The 21461-nt window shown below is 42.0% G+C and overlaps 1 protein-coding gene across 11 annotated transcripts in view; it reads left to right on the top strand.

The window, feature by feature from the left end:
- aatkb (apoptosis-associated tyrosine kinase b) overlaps positions 1 to 20628 on the top strand; it is a 302389-nt gene extending 281761 nt beyond the window's left edge. For 10 of the 11 annotated variants that reach the window (XM_078571176.1, XM_078571183.1, XM_078571177.1 and 7 more), the window contains 6 exons: positions 2796 to 2917; positions 6429 to 6578; positions 7103 to 10670; positions 14945 to 15098; positions 17494 to 17721; positions 19493 to 20628. In XM_078571176.1, coding sequence (XP_078427302.1) covers positions 2796 to 2917; positions 6429 to 6578; positions 7103 to 10670; positions 14945 to 15098; positions 17494 to 17721; positions 19493 to 19521 — 4251 coding nt within the window. In that variant the 3' untranslated portion in view covers positions 19522 to 20628. Of the gene's footprint in view, positions 1 to 2795; positions 2918 to 6428; positions 6579 to 7102; positions 10671 to 12523; positions 12630 to 14944; positions 15099 to 17493; positions 17722 to 19492 lie in introns of all 11 variants that reach the window. The other variant, XR_013580640.1, reaches the window with a different exon arrangement.
- Positions 20629 to 21461: the final 833 nt, after the last annotated feature.

The following is a 21461-nucleotide window of genomic DNA, read 5'->3' as shown; positions in this document are numbered from 1 at the left end:
GTCTTAAGTGGGCGACTCCTTATCTTTAAACTGTTCTAGTTCTAGATTCTTCCATGAGAGGAAACATCCCCTCAGCATATGGTCTGTCAAGCCCCCTCATTCAGCCAAAGCGGCAGAGTTTTGTTCATAAAACATCCATCCTTTAGTCGCAGAGTGTTGAGATACTGGCCTGTGGCTGCTAACTCTTGCAGCGGGAGCTCCTGCCCCTGAGACACATGGGCTGGATCTGGACTTTGTGCTAGAGTGTAATGTGAGTGGTAATGAGCTGCCAATCAGTGTGACATCTCAGTCACAACTTCATGGAAAGAGGGCTGCCGGCTCATTATCACCCCTTTTCTACACTCTCGCACTAAGTCAAGATCTAGCCCATCATGAGAAGAGTCAAGCACAGGCCCAAACTGTATCCTTGTGATGGGAACAGATAGAATAAAGTGGAGGAAGTCACCTGGGACCACCCTTTCCCACCTTCCGAGTGACTGGTGTGTAAGGGCAGTCTGAGAGCAGAACCTCTTCCTATAGTTATCTGCACATGGAAAGATCAGGGAAGGCAAATTGGAGAGAGAAATAAATTGGGAGTACAGTGTACAGTATTGGTCTCCTTAAGGAAGGATGTAAATGCATTAGAAGCAGTTCAGAGAAGGTTTGCCAGATTAATATCTGGAATGGGCGGGTTGTCTTATGAGGAAAGGCTTGTCAGGCTAGGCTTGTATCTGCTGGAGTTTAGAAGTGTAAGAGATGGCTTGATTGAGAGATATAAGAGGACTTGACAGGGTGGACGTGGAGAGGGTGTTGCCCCTTGTAGGAAAATTTAGAATTAGGGGCCACTGTTTAAAAATAAGGGGTCGCCCATTTAAGACAGAGATGAGGAAATTTTTTTTCTCTCAGAGGGTTGTGAGACTTTGGAATTCTCTTCCTCAAAAGGTGGCTGAGGCAGAGTCCTTGAATATCTTTAAGATAGAGGTAGATAGATTCTTGATAAGCAAGGGGTGAAAGGTTATTGGGGGGAAGCAGGAATATGAGGCTAAGATCAGATCAACCATGATCTTACTGAATGGCAGAGCAGGCTTGAGGGGCCGAGTGGCCCACTCCTGCTCCTAATTTGTATGTTCGCACTTCACTCTTCTTTAAACCGTACTTATAAAAGATTTGTAACTAAGGCTGACCAAGATTGTCCTCATTGTAGACAACAGCATACAGGAAAAGTGGGATGTAATTAGCCGTAGTCCAGCAGGGACCATAGGTATGTCTCTCCTATAGAGAGAGAGAGAGAGACAATTGGTTGTATAACTTGAGGGGCACCACTCCACATCAAGCTTAGGACAACATAGGGAGGCAGTGCCCCCATGAACTACCATAGCCAGTACAGGGATTGAATTTGTGCTATTCTATTCTGCATCACATTCTAGCCATCTAGCCAGCTGAGCTAACCAACAAGGGCTGAGAAATGTTCAATCAAAGATTTGCACCTCAAACATTCCTCATCGCTGGAAAGGGCAGGTGTGCCAGCACCAGCAATGGCCGTGGTAGGGACTTGGCCAAGACTCAGTGCCCCCCTAACAATCACACGTTACAGAGTTGTGATGCCGTGGTCTGTGAGGTCAGAATTTTGAACGACTATTAAAGATTCTGTGATTGGAATTAATTTTCTGAGGGCGTGATGTTACACTTTGTGATGTAAGATGGTTCTTTTTCAGTACCCAGCTCTGGTTGGTAGGTTACAGTTGTTGAATTAAAATAAGGTGACCAGGACTGGGTTATCTTCGAGGGTCGGAAAGACGCATGAAAAGAGTTTGGTTCTCCGAGCGTTAGTAGGTGATTACAATTAGGGTCTCGCAGGAATATGACATAAAATTGGTACTTGGTATATTTTCATGGAGGGCAGTTCACTTCTCTTAACAATGATGGCAAAGTGTCAAATAACATGTCAGTGTCACGCTACGAGGTTACAAAAATACATCTGCCTGAATGGCCTTTACCTGAGGTCATCTCAGTGGCAGTAGTTGGGTGAGGGGAGAGGGAATGTATGTTGCTGATCAAACTGCCGCTCGGTATTGTGTGATTCTTGTGAGACATTGAACCTTGACGTAGTCCCACCATGGCCATTGCTAGTGCTGGTACGGCCTAATTTAAACAAACCTCTGCCCTTTCCTGCTTGGCGATGTCCTGAGAGCAAGGTCAGAACTTCAGCTCCTTACCGTACGTTAATTTAGATTCCACGGGCCTGCTGCAAGAGAGATGGATAAGAACAAAGAATTGCAAGAACAACCCAGGGGAAGCTAAGGGTGAAACTGATAAAATATCAAAAAAAAAAAGAAGCACAAGTGAGAAAGGAAAGCAAGATTTCCTAAACGAGGAGCATAGGAAATAAGAGCTGGAGTAGGCCGTATGGTCCCTCGAGACTGCTCCGCCATTCAACAAGGTCATGGAAGGTCTTCCACCTCAACTCCACATTCCTGCCCTATCCCCAGATGCCTTGATTCCATTGAGCTGAAAGAGAGCAATGATGTGCAGGGTTAGAGGTGAAAGTTCTTCTCTGACATTTCCGTGGGCACCATCATGGCCCGTTAACTTTCCAATGATGATGTCTACAATAATCACAACCTTGTTCATCCTGTCTAACAGTTTCAAATTTACCAATCAAACAAAAACGGGAAAGGAAAGAGCTTAGTTAGGTTGTGGCATCTAATCGAAAGTGACCAATATTCCCGTATGATGTCACTTGTTGTCAAATGTTGGTGTGGGGATTCTTTGGGAGCTGTGTGATATGAACACTGTCTTTCTAATATTTTTAACAGAAAGATTACTTTGTAACTCCTGACCAGCTCTGGATTCCACTGCGCTGGATTGCACCTGAGCTTATCGATGATGTTCATGGGAATCTGCTGGTGGTGGATCAAACCAAGATTAGTAATATCTGGTGAGCGAGTGGCGAGAATGACAGTATCAGTATCTCAGTAGCCATAGAGCAGGACATAGAAATGGAACTCATTTTGGTGCATTTCGAAAGCTAATCTGTATTTTTGAAGAATTTTGAAGGTCTTCCTCCAAATGAAGAAATCCCAGTACTGGAGAAACTTACCATTTTCCCACCAAGCTATCTGATTGTCATTCTAAATCTACTGGTAATATCAATAATGGAAGGGAACTTCCCGTAGCGTCACTGTAATATTTAATTTCCCACCATGAACCATTCTTGAGGCCTCACCAAGTGGAGTTGCCAATGTGGTGCCACTTTGTGAAAAGTTGTCAGTAATTTTGTGCATAGGACTCACTCCCATTAAGGACTAAGTCACTTATTTCACACGGAGGATTGCAAAGAAAGCACCTTCTCATTTATCGAACGTTTTTCGCCTTCTCAGTTTGTTCCATTTCACAGCCAGGAAATTTGCTTTCCAAGTGTCGTCACTTCTTTTCTCCTCATCCTCCGATAAAGTCACCTAACAAAAACCTTTTGATCACAAGACTGTGATCGATAGACTTTTGTTAGGTTAAGTTGTGATGGGATATGGGGCAAAGGTCTGTGAATGGAGTTGAGGTACAGGTCCAATAGAATAGACTCGAGGGGCTGAATGGCCAACTCCTTTTTCTATTATGTGGGCATTGAGGCAGCCAAATGCCCTCTGCAAGATCCTACAAATAGCAAATGGTCAACTGATCAGGTAGTCTGTTGTTTGTGATGGTTGTGGGATGAATGTTAGCTGTGGAATCTTTAACATCCATATAAACAAGCACGGTTTAAGATCTTAAATCTGGAATGAATGCAGCTCCAACAGCGCTCATGGAGCTCTATACCATCCAGGATAAAGCAGCCCGCTTGATCCTCCACCTTCAACATTCACTCCCTCGACCACTGATGCACAGTGTGTACCATCTACAAGATGCACTGCTGCAGCTCACTAAGGCTGCTTTGGCAGCACCTTTCAAACCCAGGACCTTTACCACTCAGAAAGACAAGGGCTGCACATGCATGGGGACACCACCACCTGCAAGTTCCCCTCTAAGCCACAGGCCATCCTGACTTGGAACTGTTCCTTCACTGTCGTTGGGTCAAAATCCTGGAACTCCCTCCCTAGCAGCGGTTCAAGAAGGCAGCTCACCACCACCTTCTCAAGGGCAATTAGGGATGGACAATAAATGCTGACCCAGCCAGCGATGCCCACATCCCCATGAATAAATAAAAAATAGAAAGAAGCATTCATGCTGAAAATAATGCTTAGGGAATGCACAAGTAACAGTGGGACAGAAGAAGATTTGATATCTTGTCAGAGACAAGCTGATGAATGAAGCATTAGGCTTGGAGCAAAATAAATTCTGTATTCTGCAGATCCTTTCAACGATTTCCTTGAAACTACTGATTTGTACAAAATAAAGTGATAAATTTCAATTATCTTGGTGATAAGAAGAACATATCATGCTATCTGATCAGCACATCCATTACTAGCTCATACATCATTATCACAGCCAAATCTCTCTTGCAACTTAATTGCCTCTGTTTATTTAATGTTCATGCTGGAGTCCTGGAGAAGAGGCAATCATTACGGACAAATTCATTCATTTATGAAGTGTCAAACTTTGGTTTCAATGATTTATGTTTTCTTTTATTCTCCATAACCTGTAATGGGATTCATATTTTCATTGTGTTCCAGCCTAGACTGTAATGGAAAGGTACAAAAAGTAAGTTCAGTTGTCACCTTTTAGTGACCAAATATTAATCCGTGCTGGTGATTTGATAGGAAGCTGACAGCCTCTCTATGAATCTAAAGGCCAAAGGGAAATGGACAGCATAATTGATTAGAGGATAATAAGGTAGTCCTGTCTGAAGATGCTTTCACAATCAGCAATTCTGCAGTTTGTGTCAAGGTAGATGATGTTCATGTCTCCCATGTTTATGTTGCTAAAAGCCAACTCCCTCATCCTGACAGTAAGATCATGAACCAGTCATCATTTTTTATAACTGCCTGCTCAGTATTAACAGGAGCAATTTAATTCAAAACCGTCATGAAGATTGTTTGTTTGGAAATAAGATGGCACTCCGATGCTTAGGTAAGCATTCCTCTTACGCAGTTGAGTGAATTGATAGAGCAGAATAGGAGGAGCTATATCCAACCTGTGCTTGATCTCATCTGAAAGTGAAGCTGGCAATGGGCACAATGTTCCACTTACCTTGAGAATCATGAGTTTGCCTGTAAAAAAAAAATGAAATTGGAGGTTAGGTGGTTGAGGAGGAATTAAGACAAAAGTGAATGTCTTTTTTTCCCTGAGCTAACCCATTGGCTCAGACTCTAAAGCTAGGGACCCAGATTTCAGTCCAAGCCTTATTGGGCTTTTGACCTGTGCTGTCGCTTAGGGTTGGTATTTTGGGTTGTTAGCTGGTCCACTATATGGTCATCTTAATGGGGCCCTTGATCTCTCAAGAAACAAAATCACAACCAGAGTCAATTGCTGTTCTCAGCTGATAACGAGATGCAGTGACAACGTTATGGACATGTCTGCAACCCCTCTAGATATTGGCAATCTTGTATTCAATGAAAAGGCAGTGCTTGTAGTAAGTGGCTAAAGACCATAGTAATTATCTGAGGGACAAATCATAAATGTGAGAGAAAGAGAAACCTAAAGCAGGAAAAATATATGCACAGATTGGGGATATTAAGACTCTTGAGATGTTTTTTGGAGAAGAACTTAGCAAATAAAGAGCTTTCCTCTCTCAGTTTAATTGTAGTTTCAGATAAATTCCTATCCCTTGTGTATCGCAAGCATACACAAAAACATCTCTACACTACTTGGTGTGTGATTAATTATTATGTAAAGGCTATTGATTAAATATTAAAAACAAGTGACCGCTTCTGTAAGAACAGTGTTCCACAACCTCCTACCCAAAACTGAATGCCAAAATACCTGTCCAAGTACATTGAAAACTAGGATATGGAGAGTATCAACTAGCCCCTTATCTCTTATACAGTCACACATAAATAGTTTACCTATGATTGGAGAGCTTTAATTACTTGAACAGCTGAATTATTCCACCATCTAGAGCTGTGAATATTAGTCCTGTGTTGCTGTGTGGCTCAGGCTAGATATATGTTTCCAAGTAACATTCCAACCTTCGGTTTTGGTACAATATTGTCTCCATGTATTAACTATGCTTGAGTCCTTGGTTTAATGGCAACTGATAACTGTAGGAAGGGCAAATAATTTGTTTTTGGCCAGGTCCATCAAACATGCAACTCAGTTGTCACCGCCTTCTGATGGGTAATAAGTGTCGGCCTTGCCATCGGTGCCCACATCTTGTGAATGGATAAGTCACACTTGGTTGAAAGTGAACATTTGTCTGTGGACAACTTTGGGATTTGTGAGAGTTGCAGTTGGCAGCAGCCGCCCTTCCTTTGGTTATGAATTGTTTTCATTCTCTAGTTCTTTATTATATACAGGTCGCTGGGTGTAACTTTATGGGAACTGTTTGAGTTTGGTAACCAGCCTTATCACCGGTGCTCAGATAAGGAGGTGCTGACGTATGCTATTAAAGAGCAGCAACTGAAACTGCCAAAACCCCTGCTGAACCTGCCACTGTCTGACCGATGGTAAGTCAATGTCTTCGCAATTTGCATATATAATGTTTTGGTGATTCAGGATCTACTTAGTAACCATTAGCCTTCTATCCATTACACAATGATAATTACTTTGTAATATGAGTCCAGACTAATCTTAATACAAATTCCAGCATACAACCATCACCTTTATAAATCACTGTCATTCACTGAAAACATCAAGTAATTATAATCAGTATTAGAAGTCTATCAGCCATGTCTTTGTGCAATTATCATAAACTACAATTACTTGTAACTTATCGATAAGCTGCTGTAAATTATAATTATGCTCTAACTCAAATGCGTTCTTAATGTCAGTCTTCATAAACTGTAATTTGTAAACAATTTTGAAAAATGGATTCTGTTACAACAATTAACTTGTGCCATTCTTTGCTTTTTCAAAATTATACATTAATTCCCATCTTTAAACAAATGATCTTCTTTGCAGAAATGCATATATATACTTAATCATATCACCACACCAAAACCACCCCTTAAACCTCTCGTGTTGGTTACAGGTACGAGGTGATGCAGTTCTGTTGGCTGCAACCAGAGCAAAGACCCACAGCAGATGAAGTCCATCTGCTCCTCAGTTACCTTTGTGCAAAAGCATCCAGTGAGGCCGAGGAAGAGTTTGAAAAACGCTGGAATGCAATGAAACCAAGTGGCTCAAGCACCAGCCATACAGCTGAAGTCTCGTCCTTTCCACTCCTGGAGCAGTTTGGAACAGATGGGTTTCATACTGAAGTGGATGATGTGTTGACGGTAACTGAGACGAGCCAAGGCCTTAACTTTGAATATAAGTGGGACCACACACAGATGGATAATTTTCCGCCATCTTCTGCAAGCCTGGGCCATGGCAGTGCCCAGTATCAGGAGATCTACTTTCCTAACAGTGCGTCGGGAAGGCTAAGTTTGAGTGTTTCCCCTGTCTCCTCAAACTCCTTCTATGAATCTAAGCAACAGTCTAACATTCCACAGAACCTGCAGCCGCCAGGCGTTGTGCCAGTTATTAGTGCACACAGCCCTTCAGTAACTGGTGAATACTACATACGTATTGAGGAACCAACTGAATGCAATATGGATCTGGACTATACGATGTGTTCCTATAGCCCTGAGTACAATGCAAACTTGCAGGTGGAGTCATCGTCCTGGCAAGAGTTGCAAGGAAGGGACAGCATAGATGATTGTGAGAACAGCCCAACCATCTCCTTGACCATGGAACCTCTTTTGGGGCAGGTATCATCAACAACCCAAGATTCCTGGGAAGACAGCCAATATTTTAGCAAGAATAAGAGCCAAACATACTATGAACATTTCACAGTGGATGATGCTAATCAATATTTGTTAGAGAATTACTCTGAAAATAGTAATGATTGGAAAATACAGACTCCTGGAGAAAACAGTAGTGAGGACCCTTTGGGAATATCTCCTTTGGTAACCAGTTCCTTCAGGGATTCCTGTTCATTGCTTGTAACTTCTTATGATGAACTGGATGAAACTGGATCAAATAAAACATGTCAAGTACCTGCTGCTGAAGAGTTTAAATATTCTGCACAATTTGTAAATACAACATTACATTCAATCGATGATTTGGACACCATGAAAACTCTTGCAATCAGTGACCCTTCACAAGCAAACATGCCATCCAAAAAGGTTACAGCATCATCTACAAGCACATTGTTAACTGAAGATGAAAACCTATTGACACCTGAGATAAAATCATGGGAATCCAATAGTTTCTTAAATAATAACAAGGTGGATTTAGCAAAACAGTTGCAGGAGCAGGAAAATAATGGCACTGAATTCTTTCATGGAAGGCTCCGACCAGAATTTTCAGAACTAGACTTGTCCAAGCTGGGAAATGTCGCACCGCTCTCTTCCCACACAACTGATGCACACAACTCTAGGTTGGGTCATTCTGTTGAAGCAGAGAATGGGAACTGCAACAGGAAGGCAAAGTACAAAGAAGTTGATCAGGACAGTCAAAGTTTTGATCAGTCACTCTCCATTACTGAAGAGAAAGATGGACTTTTTAACACTTTATATAGAGTGACCCAGCAAGAGGAAAGTCGGATTCTCATTTCTGATAGATTGCAAGCTTCAAGGAGTGAAGAACTAGTCGACCCTTTACTTGGCATGACCGTGAAGAGTTGTGCCCTTAGTGACTATGGCAAAGCCAGGACCCAACCTGAGGGTGGTGAAATTAGTTTACCTGGCCGAGATGCAGACGTAGCCAGTATTAATGATCAATCGGAAGTCATTGTTCAAGAGACCAATCAGTTAAAGATTGATAGAGAAGAGGTTCCTAGTCCGACCCAATTGAAGATTGAAGTAGAAGTTAAAGATAGCAATGTCATTCATTTAGAACTGGAAATGACCGATGATACATACCAGGTGCAAACTGCAGTGAGGGATTTGACAAGTTCTCCCCAGTTTGAAACAGTTGATAAAAGTGAAAATTGCACCTCATCTGGTATAGAATCTAAAGACCCTGACAGCTCTCCAATAAAGACCCTTTCCAGTGTAAGCTTTGCTGAAACTGATATGTGCAGTGATGAAGATGAAACAGATATCACTTCCGGAATATTTACGGATTTAACCCAGGACTACGAAAATAGTGACATTGTTCTCTCTCACAAATCTCTGCAGAAACTAGTGGGGACACCAGATTCACTCGAGTCACTTGACATCCCATCTACAACTAGTTCCTGTGAAATGTATAGTCCAACATCACATTATTCATCCCTCCAACCGAAGGCTGCAGACAGTGGCTATGACACAGAGAATTTTGAATCCCCTGAATTTGTTTTGAAGGAGCCAGTTGAACAGAAGGACCCTGAGTTGTTCACCAAAATAGGCAAACCCAATAACGTTACTGTGATGAAGGTGGGTAGTGATGATGCGGAAATGTCACAGGACTCTGAACCACAGTCCATTGATGAAAAAAATCCCTACAGGGACTCAGCATATTTCTCAGATTATGACGCTGAGTCAGAAAGATATCAAGCCTTAGATTCAGAGAAAGATGATCCTGCCCAAGGTGAGATTGATCTCATGGAACTAAATAAAGAACGCCTTGCCAACATTCCTCTACAACAGAATGACTGTGTGCATCTGAATTGCTCAGAGCAGAACAGCGCTGACCTGAAGCAAAACGAAAGCCTAAAGAGTGCAGGTAGAAATTTAGAGCATTGCAATTTGATCCAAAGGTTACACGATGATCCTGCAGAGGGCTTAGTGAGCAGCAAAAAGGGTTTCTCTGCTGAAGTTTCCATTCTCATTGAGAAAGAAATAGATCCAATATTTGATCATCCAGATGCAGTCGTATTGACAGAAGCAGAAACAGAGTTAAGTGTTCCTGTAACAAATGAGAGATTTCATGATCAGGACTTGGAAATTGGGAATGAGAAAAAAGCAGTTCAAGCTGACTATTTAGTTTGTAGACAGATATTAGGAGAAGCGGGTTGCTCCAATTCGAAGGACAAAGATGGATTTGTTCAAAGCAGTTGTAATTCAGAAAATCTTCTCGTAAAGAAGCAGGTATCTTTACGTAAGAAAGGGTGCCTTCACAAAACATCAGGCTGCATCTTTGATGGGACAGAATTAATACTGGAAGAGCAGTTATCTGAACAAGGTAGCGACACAGTTGGACTTCAATGCACTGATGTTGAGATGAGGAAATTCCAGCCGTATTCTTTGAACGTTGAGGAAAAGTTGGAGAGCTGCATTGTTCCCAAAATACAGTCAGTTCAGTTGTCATTAGAGCTTCCTTTGTTAGGTATTAAGAAAGAATCCCGACAGGCTTTTGATGGGGAAGAAGGAGATGAAGAAGATGAGGATGATGATGAAAGTGATGACTCCGACGAGGAACTTGGCATCTATAACATTCAGGAACACAGTGAAGAGAGCGAGGAAGAAATTCCCGCTGTTCCCATTATTGTAACGGAGAAGGATGATGGGAAGAACCTGAGGAGCCTTCTAAAGTTACCTAATCTGGTGTGCGAGACCTTCTGTGATGATCTCGACCGAAAGAAAAAAGCGGTGTCATTCTATGATGACGTCACTGTCTATCTTTTTGACCAGGTAGGGAGGGTCCTGAAAACATTTCTTTTTAGTTTAATAGATTGATGCACCAGCTTCGATAGTAAGTTATCTAATCAGCCATCAAGGACAATTTAAAGTCTATCAGTATGTAAGATACTAAGTGGAATAGAAAAGGCTAATCCAAGGCACAATTTCAAGATAAACCACAACTTGAAGACAAGGGACTTGTGGTATAAAATTCAATACAAGGCTGATACCAAAAAGCTCTTCATCAAACCTTGATTGATACTTGGTATAGTTTTCTGGGTAAGGTAGTAGAAGCAAAATCTTACCAGTCATTTAAAAGGCAGATGGGTGCTGTAATTTCTCTGGAAAGATGAGCTAGGTGGACCAAATGGCTTCAGATGCTTATCTCCCAGACATGAGTTGGGACTTCCCATCTACTGTTCCTCATCACTCCACATATGTGCAACAGGGGTGTTGGATTTTCAGGTCTCTGCCCGTGAGTGCAATGTTAGTCCCCCTCAGAGTCAGAAGGGGCACTAATAATTCTGACAAACCAATTAATGGAAGATTAATATGACTCATGATAATCGCCTCCTCTGCCATTAGGGTGTCTGGTTTTGGTAGGGTTTAAGCCCCAATTCTGAGATGCCAATATGCCATCAGTGCAGTGCTGAGAAAGTATCGAATTGTTGGTGATACTATCATCTGACTGCACAGGCGGGACACATGACAGTATTTGAGGGTGATGGTTCTCTTAATGCCCTAACTAATGTTTATCCCTTAAAATACAACTTTTTAACATATGAAGACAAATTGTAACAGTTTTGAAAGAAAATCCTAAAACCTGCCCATATCTTCTATAAGATTCCCAAGGCAGACCTGCCCCCCCTCCCCCAGGCATGGAGCAAGTCCTTTTCTCCTTCCCCAGAGATGAATCTTCCATGTGTAACAGGAGAGCTTTTCTCTTTAGGTCCTTTCCCCTGTGTGAAGTCTCAACGCCTCCTCGGTGCTCGTTTTCCCAGGCTCCGCGCCTGTGTGGAAGCAGTGGCAGGCGAGCATTGGCAAGAACTCAAAGAAAGTAAATCAGATCCAGTGGGCAAAAAGGAAAAGGTGTGATCAGAGGGCAGGAAAGTGGGAATATGTGAACCAGGCGAAACCACAAGGAAATGGATAAAGTAAAGGCAGTGTTGGTGGGACTGAGAATTTAGAGGGGAAGATAGTCCCACTATCTTAAGCCCCTTTCCTCATCAGCATAGTTTTTTATCTGTGGGATCATCCTGGGGAACCTATGATGTATGTTTTCTGTAGCTTCAATCTCCTTTCTATTATGGGCTCCAAAAGCTGTGCAGTGTTGTATGGCCTAAGCACAGTCTATACAAATTTATCATTACCTCTTGGTTTCTGTGCTCCTACTTGTAAAAGGCAAGTGCAATGAACAGTTTTGTAGTTGAATGCCAGGGCTTCTCTACCACCCACACCTTACAGCTTCTTGCCATTGGAGATATATATATATATATATATATATATATATATTCCCATTGCTTGTTTTTCCCTTCCAGGTGCACTGGCTCAGACGTCTCCAGATTAAATTGTATCTGCCACCTATCTGCCCATTCTCCTGACCTATCTATATCCTCCTGAACTCTTTCATGGTCCCACATAGGGCCTGCCAAACCTCCAAGCTTTAGCGTCATCAGTAAATTTGGTGAATGGTGTGGAGTCAGAATATGAGGATGAAATTAAATTAGATGTTTCTGGAAATCTGCCTTTTTCTAGTTCATATGTATTGAAACTGAGAAATGTACTTCTTAATTCTTTGACATGGCTGTTAAATTCTTACTGTTTAATATGGTGGTGTGATGAATTCACTCTTTAAAACAATGCAGATCTGAAACAATACTTCCTTTGACATGTGTCATCAGACAGACACATATGCATCCTGTCTGAAGCTCCTGTTTAACGTACTCACTGACTGCCTCAATACTTCAGCAAGTAAGTGAAACCATGGCTGTGGCTTGTTTGCATCTCCAGAGACAACAGTGACATTTGGTAAAGTTATATAATTGGCACCATTTTTAGAAAGTATTAATAATTTACAATATTCATTTGCAACAGCTCCAATTGTGTTACTGTCGTATTTGATTCCATAGTTAAATTGATTAAAGGATTCACTTTGTTCCAAGTGTTCAATACTTTGCTCCGGGTAACCTTCTACTGTGCTATTGATTGTAGCATTTATTGAATCAACAGAATGGCAGTGCTTAATATTAAAGTGATGACAGATCTGAATAACCTAATACATCTTCGGTATTGGCGCTCATCTCTGCTTTGGCACTTTTCTTTTTCAGAAATTGGATTAAATAACACAAAAGCAACGAAATACGCAGGTTGCAACACGGATTCAGGCCATTTGGCCCAACAGGCTCTGCTAGCATTTACCCTCCACACAAGCAAATTGCTCCAATCGCATTTGCCCACCGTGTTCCCATACCCCTTCAGCCACTTTTCCAGCCTAAACTTAAATGTTGGCATCATTTCTACCTCAACCGCTAGCACTGAAAGTAAATTTCCCAAGCTCACAATCTCTGTGTAAAGTGGTTTCTCCTGTCCTTTTCTAAATCTTAATCTTGTAACTGTGGCTGCCTTGATCATGATCCTTCAGCTATTCAGCACTGATAATTAATGCCATTAATGGATGTGCAGTCATAGAAGTTCGAAACTGATTTTGTTTATTTAAATTTCAACGTGGTATAGTAGGACTTATTTAACATTGTGCAACATTAAAGCATAGATTTCATTTTGCAGTTTGTGCTGTCGCTGGACATTTAAACATTGTAATATGTCATTGCAGGTATTTTAAATGCAAACAACCTGTATTATTTTAAGAATCTTGCATCTCTGTACATGTGTGTCCTTTTGGTTGTGTAGCTTATGACTTGCAATACTGTAGAAATCCTTCTGAGGGCAGAACCGGAAATGACTGTCCCTTCAACCAATCACGTCTCTAAGCTTCAACTAATTGGGTCTCAGAGGCAATGGCATTTTCCAGTAGGTTTTTAGTGCTTGGACTTGGATCCTCATGGCCTGGGTTCAGTCACCTTCTTGACAGGATTAGTTTGTAGGCTTTCAAATTGGAAAACCTGCTTTAACAGGGGGACCACATGAAGGTTGTAAGCAGGCATTTGAACCTCCTGATGTCCACAGGGAAAGCAGCCTCCTCAAAGAATAACACCAGCTGACAGTTAACACAGCGCTCCCACTGACACAGGACCTCAAAAAAAAACCCATGCACCTGTCTGAAACCCCATAGCCCCTTCTGGAACACACCCACAAACGGATGGCAGCCACACCTCTCGATGGCGCACCTCCTGGCTCACTTCAAACATCACCAACTGCGACCTGGTAACTGACCCTCGTGGTGAAGTCCCAGGTTTCAACCTTCCACAGAAAATCTGGACAATTCTCAACCACTAGAGGACTGGCCAGGGAAGGTGTGGCCACTTCCACAAGTGGAACACGAAGAACAGCTCAAATTGTAACTCTGGCCATCCAAACCATACTGAGCATCTGCCCTGAGGGATCCATTCCTGGTGGCATCACAACCATTCACACTGTGTCAGCTGAAGCTGTTGAATGGATTGTTAACCTCGACATTGAACTCTAACTGCTTCCCCGGCCATAGAAAATATATGTAGAGTCAATCTCTTCCGTCTATCAGTGCAGTACCATTAATCAGACCACCTCTGTTATGCCTCGGTTACAAAACCACCCAATTGCACTCTCACAAGGTGCCGATGTCTGGGCATTATATAGTCCTGGAAATAAACACTGTCTGGTTAGTGCATTAACAATTAATAATTCACTGAAAAATACCATTACCTCCCTATTCCACTTTCCAATCCCGCTCCCCCAAACGAACACAAAATCAAGAGCCTACGCCTTGGGTAAACATTCCCCTACTAGCAGATAGCAACACAAACTGCCCACACTCAGGGCCGAGCCCATCTTAAGTTTGGCGTCCAAAAGCTTGACGGAGAACAGGCACATTCACAACAGATCAAAGATGTGCAGATGCACCTGCTGGTAACTCCACTCTCCTTGCCCTCTGATGTTGTGCCCAGCTGCTCTCCGCTCTCCCATTCATTCCCTCCCACAGCTCTCCATTCAGTGCTAACTCCAGCTGTCTTTCACCCACATCCTCCCAGTGCTCTCTCCTGGGGAAAAAGAAAATGTGGAAGAGTACCGATCACATCAGACACTAGCAAATGTGTGGAAGTATACTCAAATGTGTTATTGCTTTATTCCAGGAAAGTCCAACGGGTGAACTAAGTGAGCAGAACATTCCAGAAGTTGACCCAGCTTTTCAATACCATCCTGAACACTCGCAAAACAAAAGCACCAGTGTCTCCACGGCAACAGAGAGGCAGAATACCTCGTCGGATGGAAACTTCTCTGAAGAAAGTAATCTGAATTTACTGTTTCCAGTATGATTGACATATTCACAAAATGCTGCAGATTGAAAAAAAATCCAATTCTGCTTCATGGTTGTTAGAAGATTTTATCAGACATTACCTGATAGATACTGTATATAATCTGGGAGGTTGGAGCAAGTATGTACAGCACCATCGTAAATATTAGCAAAGATTTCCTCTGTTCATTTACCAGTTGGACCCTAAACACATTTATAATGCCGATTGATCAGAGAAAGATTTATCTCATAGTGTCTCTGCGTATCGATGTTTATCCATGAGTATGTTTACGATTATAATGTTCAGTTCTCATCCGCTCACAGAAACACATCATTTGGCCCATTCAGTCTAATCCCACTTTCTTGCTCCATTTTAATGTCCCACTTCTTTCAAACAACAATCTAATTTAAAAGTGTGTATGGATTTTACTTCAACAAGGGGTTATGATGGATAATTCTACATTCTAACTACCCTCTGCATAAGGAAATTTTTACTAACCTCCCCTTTCATTTTCATTGCTATAGCTCCAATCAGTCTGTCAACGCAATCTATATCACTACCACATTGTAAACCTTCACAACCATAAGAGAATTGCTTGTCAGGCTGATGTTCTGGGCTGCATGATGTGTAACTGCAACTCCAACCTAATCATCATCTTGTACAAATTCAAAGTTTTATTCCATTTATTTTTTATTTCCTGTGACTCTCGACACAAGTCACACTGACCTTGTTTGCCTTTTTTTATGGGCTGTTACCCTCTGTAAACTTGAGCTCATCCGAAACTCTGCTGCTCTTCTTCTAACTTGCACCGAGTTCTGTGCACCCATCAGCCTGGTGCTCACTGACCCATATTGACTCCCAGCCTGGCAACGTATCAGTTTTAAAATTTTCATCCCTGTTTTCAAATCTCTGCATGGCCTCGACCCCCATACCCATCTCATTCATCTCCTCCAGACCTCCAACTCTCCAAAATCTCTACCCTCCTCTAATTCCGGCCCCTTGCGCATCCCCGGGTTTTATCGCGACACCAGTGGTGGCTGTGCCTTCAGCTCTTGAGACCCTAAGTTCTGGAATTCCCTCCGTAAACCTCGGCATCTCCCTCTCTTCCCATAAGACGCTTCTTAAAACCTACCTCTTCATCCAAGCTTTTGGTCGCCTGTTACAATATCTCCTTATGTAGTTTGGTGTCAATTTTAGTTTGATAACACTGCTGTGAAGTGCCTTGGTATGTTTTACTAGATTAAAGGGGCTATCTAAATGCGTGTTTTGTATTACCATATATTTGTATATCTCCATATCAATGTCTTTCTGATCATCTGCTCCAGTTAAAATCTTACCTTTTAAGGTATTTTGCCTTTATTCTTAATTTCATAATACAAAGACGTCTTTCATTTTTCTGCATTGTTCTGTATCTGCCAATCCTGTTCATCCAGCTCTGGCAATCTTTCAGATTCTTTGGGACAATTCCCAATACCTCCCAACTTAATGTCATAAGAAAATGTCAACACTGTTCCTTTAATTTCTGAGCCCAGATCACTTATGTCAAGAGTAAATAACATTGGCGCCAACACTTTTCCAATCTGGAGAACCTGCCTTCTGCCTTCTAGCAATCTCACTGCCAGTGTGAAGAAATTCTCCTTATTTCTGTGTTCTCCTTTATTCTCTGGTGCAGTGCCTTATCAAATGCTTTCTGAAATCCATATAAACCACATCCAATGCCTTCCCTTAACTATCCCTTCTGCAGTTCTTAGAAGAATTCTGTAAGGTATGTTATGATACCTGGGAGATAACACACCAATTGTGACTCAGATTTATTATTACAGCAGCATCTGCCTAATCTTCCCGCTGTTAAATCTCTCTCGCTGCAATGGCATCCTGCACATATCTGTGCCATGGTCTGCTTGTGACTGCCGTCTGCTGGGTTTTGTCTATTACAGCGAGCATTCAAGTGTTGAAAATGTGTTTGTCACAACAGTATCCTCCTGGGACCCTTGGCCTTTCCTTCCTTCTGTTCATGCATGGCCACAGTTTTCACGTTTGTGATCCCAGCATATCCCACCAGGAGCATACATCAGGAAATGATGCAAGTAGCCCATAATTTTCTGTCTAGACTGGAAATCGTATACTGTGTGCCTGATTTAGTACTGCACACTTCCAGGGGGCTCAAGCAGAAAATCTTTCCTTTCTAAAGTCCTAATTTATTATATGGACTATGTAAGAAAAATAAATAGTTATCAAGAGTCAGCCAATTACAAAAGTTGACCTTTTGAATGAGTTGGTTCCATCAGATGGTTGTAATTATGAGTATAAAAGTGTTTGCTTTTCAGTACAAATAATTAATTATCAACCTCTATTTACCTTCTCTCTTGTGTTTCAATGTGCATCAGGTGGAGGCTTTGAGTGGGATGATGACTTTCCTTTGGTGCCAGTAAAGTCATCCTTAGTGACTGAAGGTTCCTCTTTGGCATCTGAAGCTGCTTCCAGTGCTGTTCCCTCAGGCCCAGAGCAAAATCAGGTGCAGAAAACACGATTCTCCCGTTTCACCGTCTCACCTGCCACCGTCTCTAGGTTCTCAATTACACATGTATTGGACTCGGAGATTGAGTCGGTCGGAGGTAAGCGAAAGCTCTTTTAATCGACTTTGCTACAAAAACAGGATGACAGTTTTGCAAAGTGAACAACACTGGGAGATTTCATCAATGATGTGTAATCCTTCTCCAAAAAATAAGCATTAAGAAGGGTGGTTCTGCACTGCCATTTCTTCATTTTACAATTATGACTGCATTCCAGATGGGGTTGTCAACTGTGATCAAATGTATTCCTGGAGGTTTCATCACATGACTTGCCCTACCCCGGCCAACACATCCATCTTTGTGATGTACTACCTACCTCCGCCAATTGGAAAGCAAAAAGTCTCATTACCCATATATAAAAGTAAAATACTGAGGATGCTGGAAATCTGAAATAAAAATAGAAAATGATGGAAAAACTCAGCAGGTCTGACAGCATCTGCGGCGAGAGAAACAGAGTTAACGTTTCGAGTCCGTGTGACTCTTCTTCCGAGTACTTATTACTCAACTGGATGATGTTTGACTGTCAACCAAACAGCCTTTATCTTCCCACTTTCAATATTTTTATATCTGGTAAAGAGAAACGTTCAAAGAAAATTAAAACAAACAATCTTTTTTTAACATCCCAATGGTTTTTCACCAGGGTTTACACACAGCAGTGTCCTGGAGATTGATCTTCAATTCCTGGAGACTCCAGGCCAATCCTGGAAGGTTGGCAACCCTAGTTCAATGGTTGTGCTCTGTATTTCTGTATGATAAAAATATGCTGCACTGCCCCTATTAACAACTTTTCCCTCCACTGCCTTCTGATCCTGAACGGTTCTGGTTTTGAGATGAACAAGCTATTTTTTTTTTGCTTGGGCAGGAGCTTATTGGCTGTCCCCTAGTCCTTGTTTCCTGTGAGTCCCAGCACATGTTAGGGCTTCCCCCCCCATTCAGTGATTCACCAGTGGCCCCATCAAACAAACTAACTCCTCTCTCCCTTAAGAATTTACTGTATTCTTAGAACACACGAATGCGAATTCCTACCTCAAATGCTTCAATCACTAGATTCTGAAGAAGTACCTTTCATTGTCTCAGGTTGTCCAGTTCAAATCTTCTGACTCCTGACCTACGTTTCCAAACTCTACCAAATCCAGGAATTTAATCCCTGGAAAGCTACAATTGACTTAACGTTGAATTTTTAACGTGATTTCGAGATCTTCCTCTTGCAGCCTAGCCGGGCACTGTAAAACATACAGCACGCATCAATCAAGTTCCTTGATCCCTGGCTCAGTGTTCTCTTTACTTAAATCAGTTGATCTGAGGGACCCAGCTGAGGTCAGCATTCCATGTTTATTAAGCTCGGGGTGAGATGCAGTTCCAGAGTGCCTGCAGAAACTCCGTGTGAACAACATGTGTGCATGTGTCCCTGCCCATGTAGTGACACCCATTTCCACAACCTGCGCATGTGTGGGATCTTCCAGGTTGGTTAAAGGTGAATATGGGCCATTCTGACCATTGACACACATGTCGCAGACTCAGGCAAATGTACACGTTATCAATCCATGATATTTCTAAGAAGAATGGGTGACTTCTCCCCAGCTATCCTGGCCAATATTTATCCATCAACCGACTCCTAAAAAGAAATTGCCCAGACATGATCTCATTGCTGTTAGTGCTGTGCACAAATTGACTGCTTTGTTGCCTACATTGCAACAGGGACTACATTTGATTGTAAAAACACTCTGGGACATCAGAAGGAGTGTGTGTGTCTCTTCCACTGGTACTCAGAAAGCGCCATCACTAACGCCTCTTTTTCCTGAATTCCTTGCAGGCAGTTTTGAGGAGGGTGAAAGGGAATGACGCACACATGGGCCAGGGCTGGAATTTTATTTTATTTTTGGAAAATAAAGCAAATGGACAAGACCTGACAGGAAAAAAGAACCGCAAATGAATGTTTCGCTCGATGACTTTAATTGCTTTGAATTGTTGGACAATTTGATCGCAAGTTTTAGCTGCTAGCACATATGGACGCACTGTTACAACACCTGTGGTGGTTAAAGTTGCTGTGCAATTCACAAAGTCTCCTCCATGTAGTTTGGGCACCCCTTCCCTATCCAGCCGATCTGTATTTAATCAGGACTCCGAGGATTTCACTGCAAGCAAATGTGGTGTAGCGCCCAAAGTCATGGGGAAGGTTACCACCGACCGGAAGGTTTTATCACACGGAGGAGACCCTACACGTCGCAGGCCTACCACAGTGAGGAACCTGATATCTCCAATGCAGAGCAACTGTGAAGGCTTATTGAAAATAGACACTGCAGACTGTTTGGGCTCCATTTGTAATGAACCACATTTTGCAAATAATGCCATCCGCTTATAGTCCTCATCTGCTCAGGCATCTGACGAGACGTGCTTGGACGAAGCTGCTCACTAACCTTTGCCCACATCACAGTACAAATGTCGTACCATTGAACATGCCTCACAGTATTCAGTCCACAGTATTTAGTGTTTCTGCCTTTACGCGTTTGATATTGAATAGTGTAGAAAATCAGTTAAACTGCAATCTCTATACTATTTTTGTAAAACCATTCAGACTACTGATGAATATATTGTAAATGTTGCCAAAGAGATGTAAAAATTGTGCAGCTCCTAGCTACATTAGTTGCTACCTGTATGGCTTTAAGCTATCGTGTCATAGTACAAATTTTAAAAAAAAGGAGACGCTGAGTATGTAGCAGTTTTTTGCCTCCCTCATCAAGCTATACAGACGCAACATTTATTATATTAAAAAAAAATTGACCAGTTGCATGATGCCAGTGAGCAGGGCTGTCTTTTAAGTGTTACAGCTGTTAGTACTTTGTATAACTGATCAATACGGGTCATTACTGCTCTTCAATGTTTTATTTCCATTTAGCTAGCAGCATGTGGTTTAAATCACCAGACTAATAAACTTTTTACAATATCTTACATTTGGTTTTGTTTCCTGCCTGACTCTTTCTCTGCTGCGCAGTTAACGAGATTCCTTCGGACCCTTCCCCTACTTTTGTGGGAAGGTTTTCCTCCGTCAGCCCTTCTACACCGGCTGCTTGCTCAGGACGTGACCCAGGTGTAATTTAAACCCACCCCACCCACTTAGTCGTCGGTGAAACTCCACTCACCTTGGGTCTCCCCAGAAAAGACGATGGAAACACAGGATTTGAACGCAAAATAGTGGTAAGACTCCTATGTAATTTAAAAAAAACAGAATTTGACTGACTCAGTCACCATGACCAATGGTTTCTAATTACTGCGTAAGTAGCCTCTTTGTATATTGCAGGAGATGCCATTGCTTAGACAAAAAAAATGGACAAAATTGCAGATTACAACCCATAAAACACCGGTCGAAAAAGAAAATTGGGAATCCTGTTAGGATCAGAAACAAAATTTGATTTATTCAGCCGCTGTGAGGTAGTGGCCTAAGGCAAATTAACCAGTCAGAAGCTAAATTGATAAATAGAGCAGCAGTTTCTGCAATGGATGTTGTGAGTCAAAGGAGCAGGTTTCAAATTGTTAGTTAGGTTGTAATTTATTGTGCTGTTCATTGTGTGTATTTGGTCACACTACCATCTCTGACCACTGAATGCTTCATAGCAAAATGAGTTTAAGTGCATTGGTAACTGGGGTAGTTTGATAAATTTACTCTGGAGTTGGTTGAACATCAGACAGGTTGGTACAGCAGGTGTGACAATATCATCCCCTCTGCTGGTAGATTTCACTTCTTTTAAGAATCGAGGATATTTTGGATATAAATAGACCTATTA

The sequence above is a fragment of the Cetorhinus maximus genome, chromosome 24 (assembly GCF_964194155.1).
Source record: "Cetorhinus maximus chromosome 24, sCetMax3.hap1.1, whole genome shotgun sequence".
Classification (NCBI taxonomy): Eukaryota; Metazoa; Chordata; class Chondrichthyes; order Lamniformes; family Cetorhinidae; genus Cetorhinus; species Cetorhinus maximus.
Note: the sequence above shows the minus strand (reverse complement) of the source record. Positions and strands in the feature narration are given on the sequence as shown.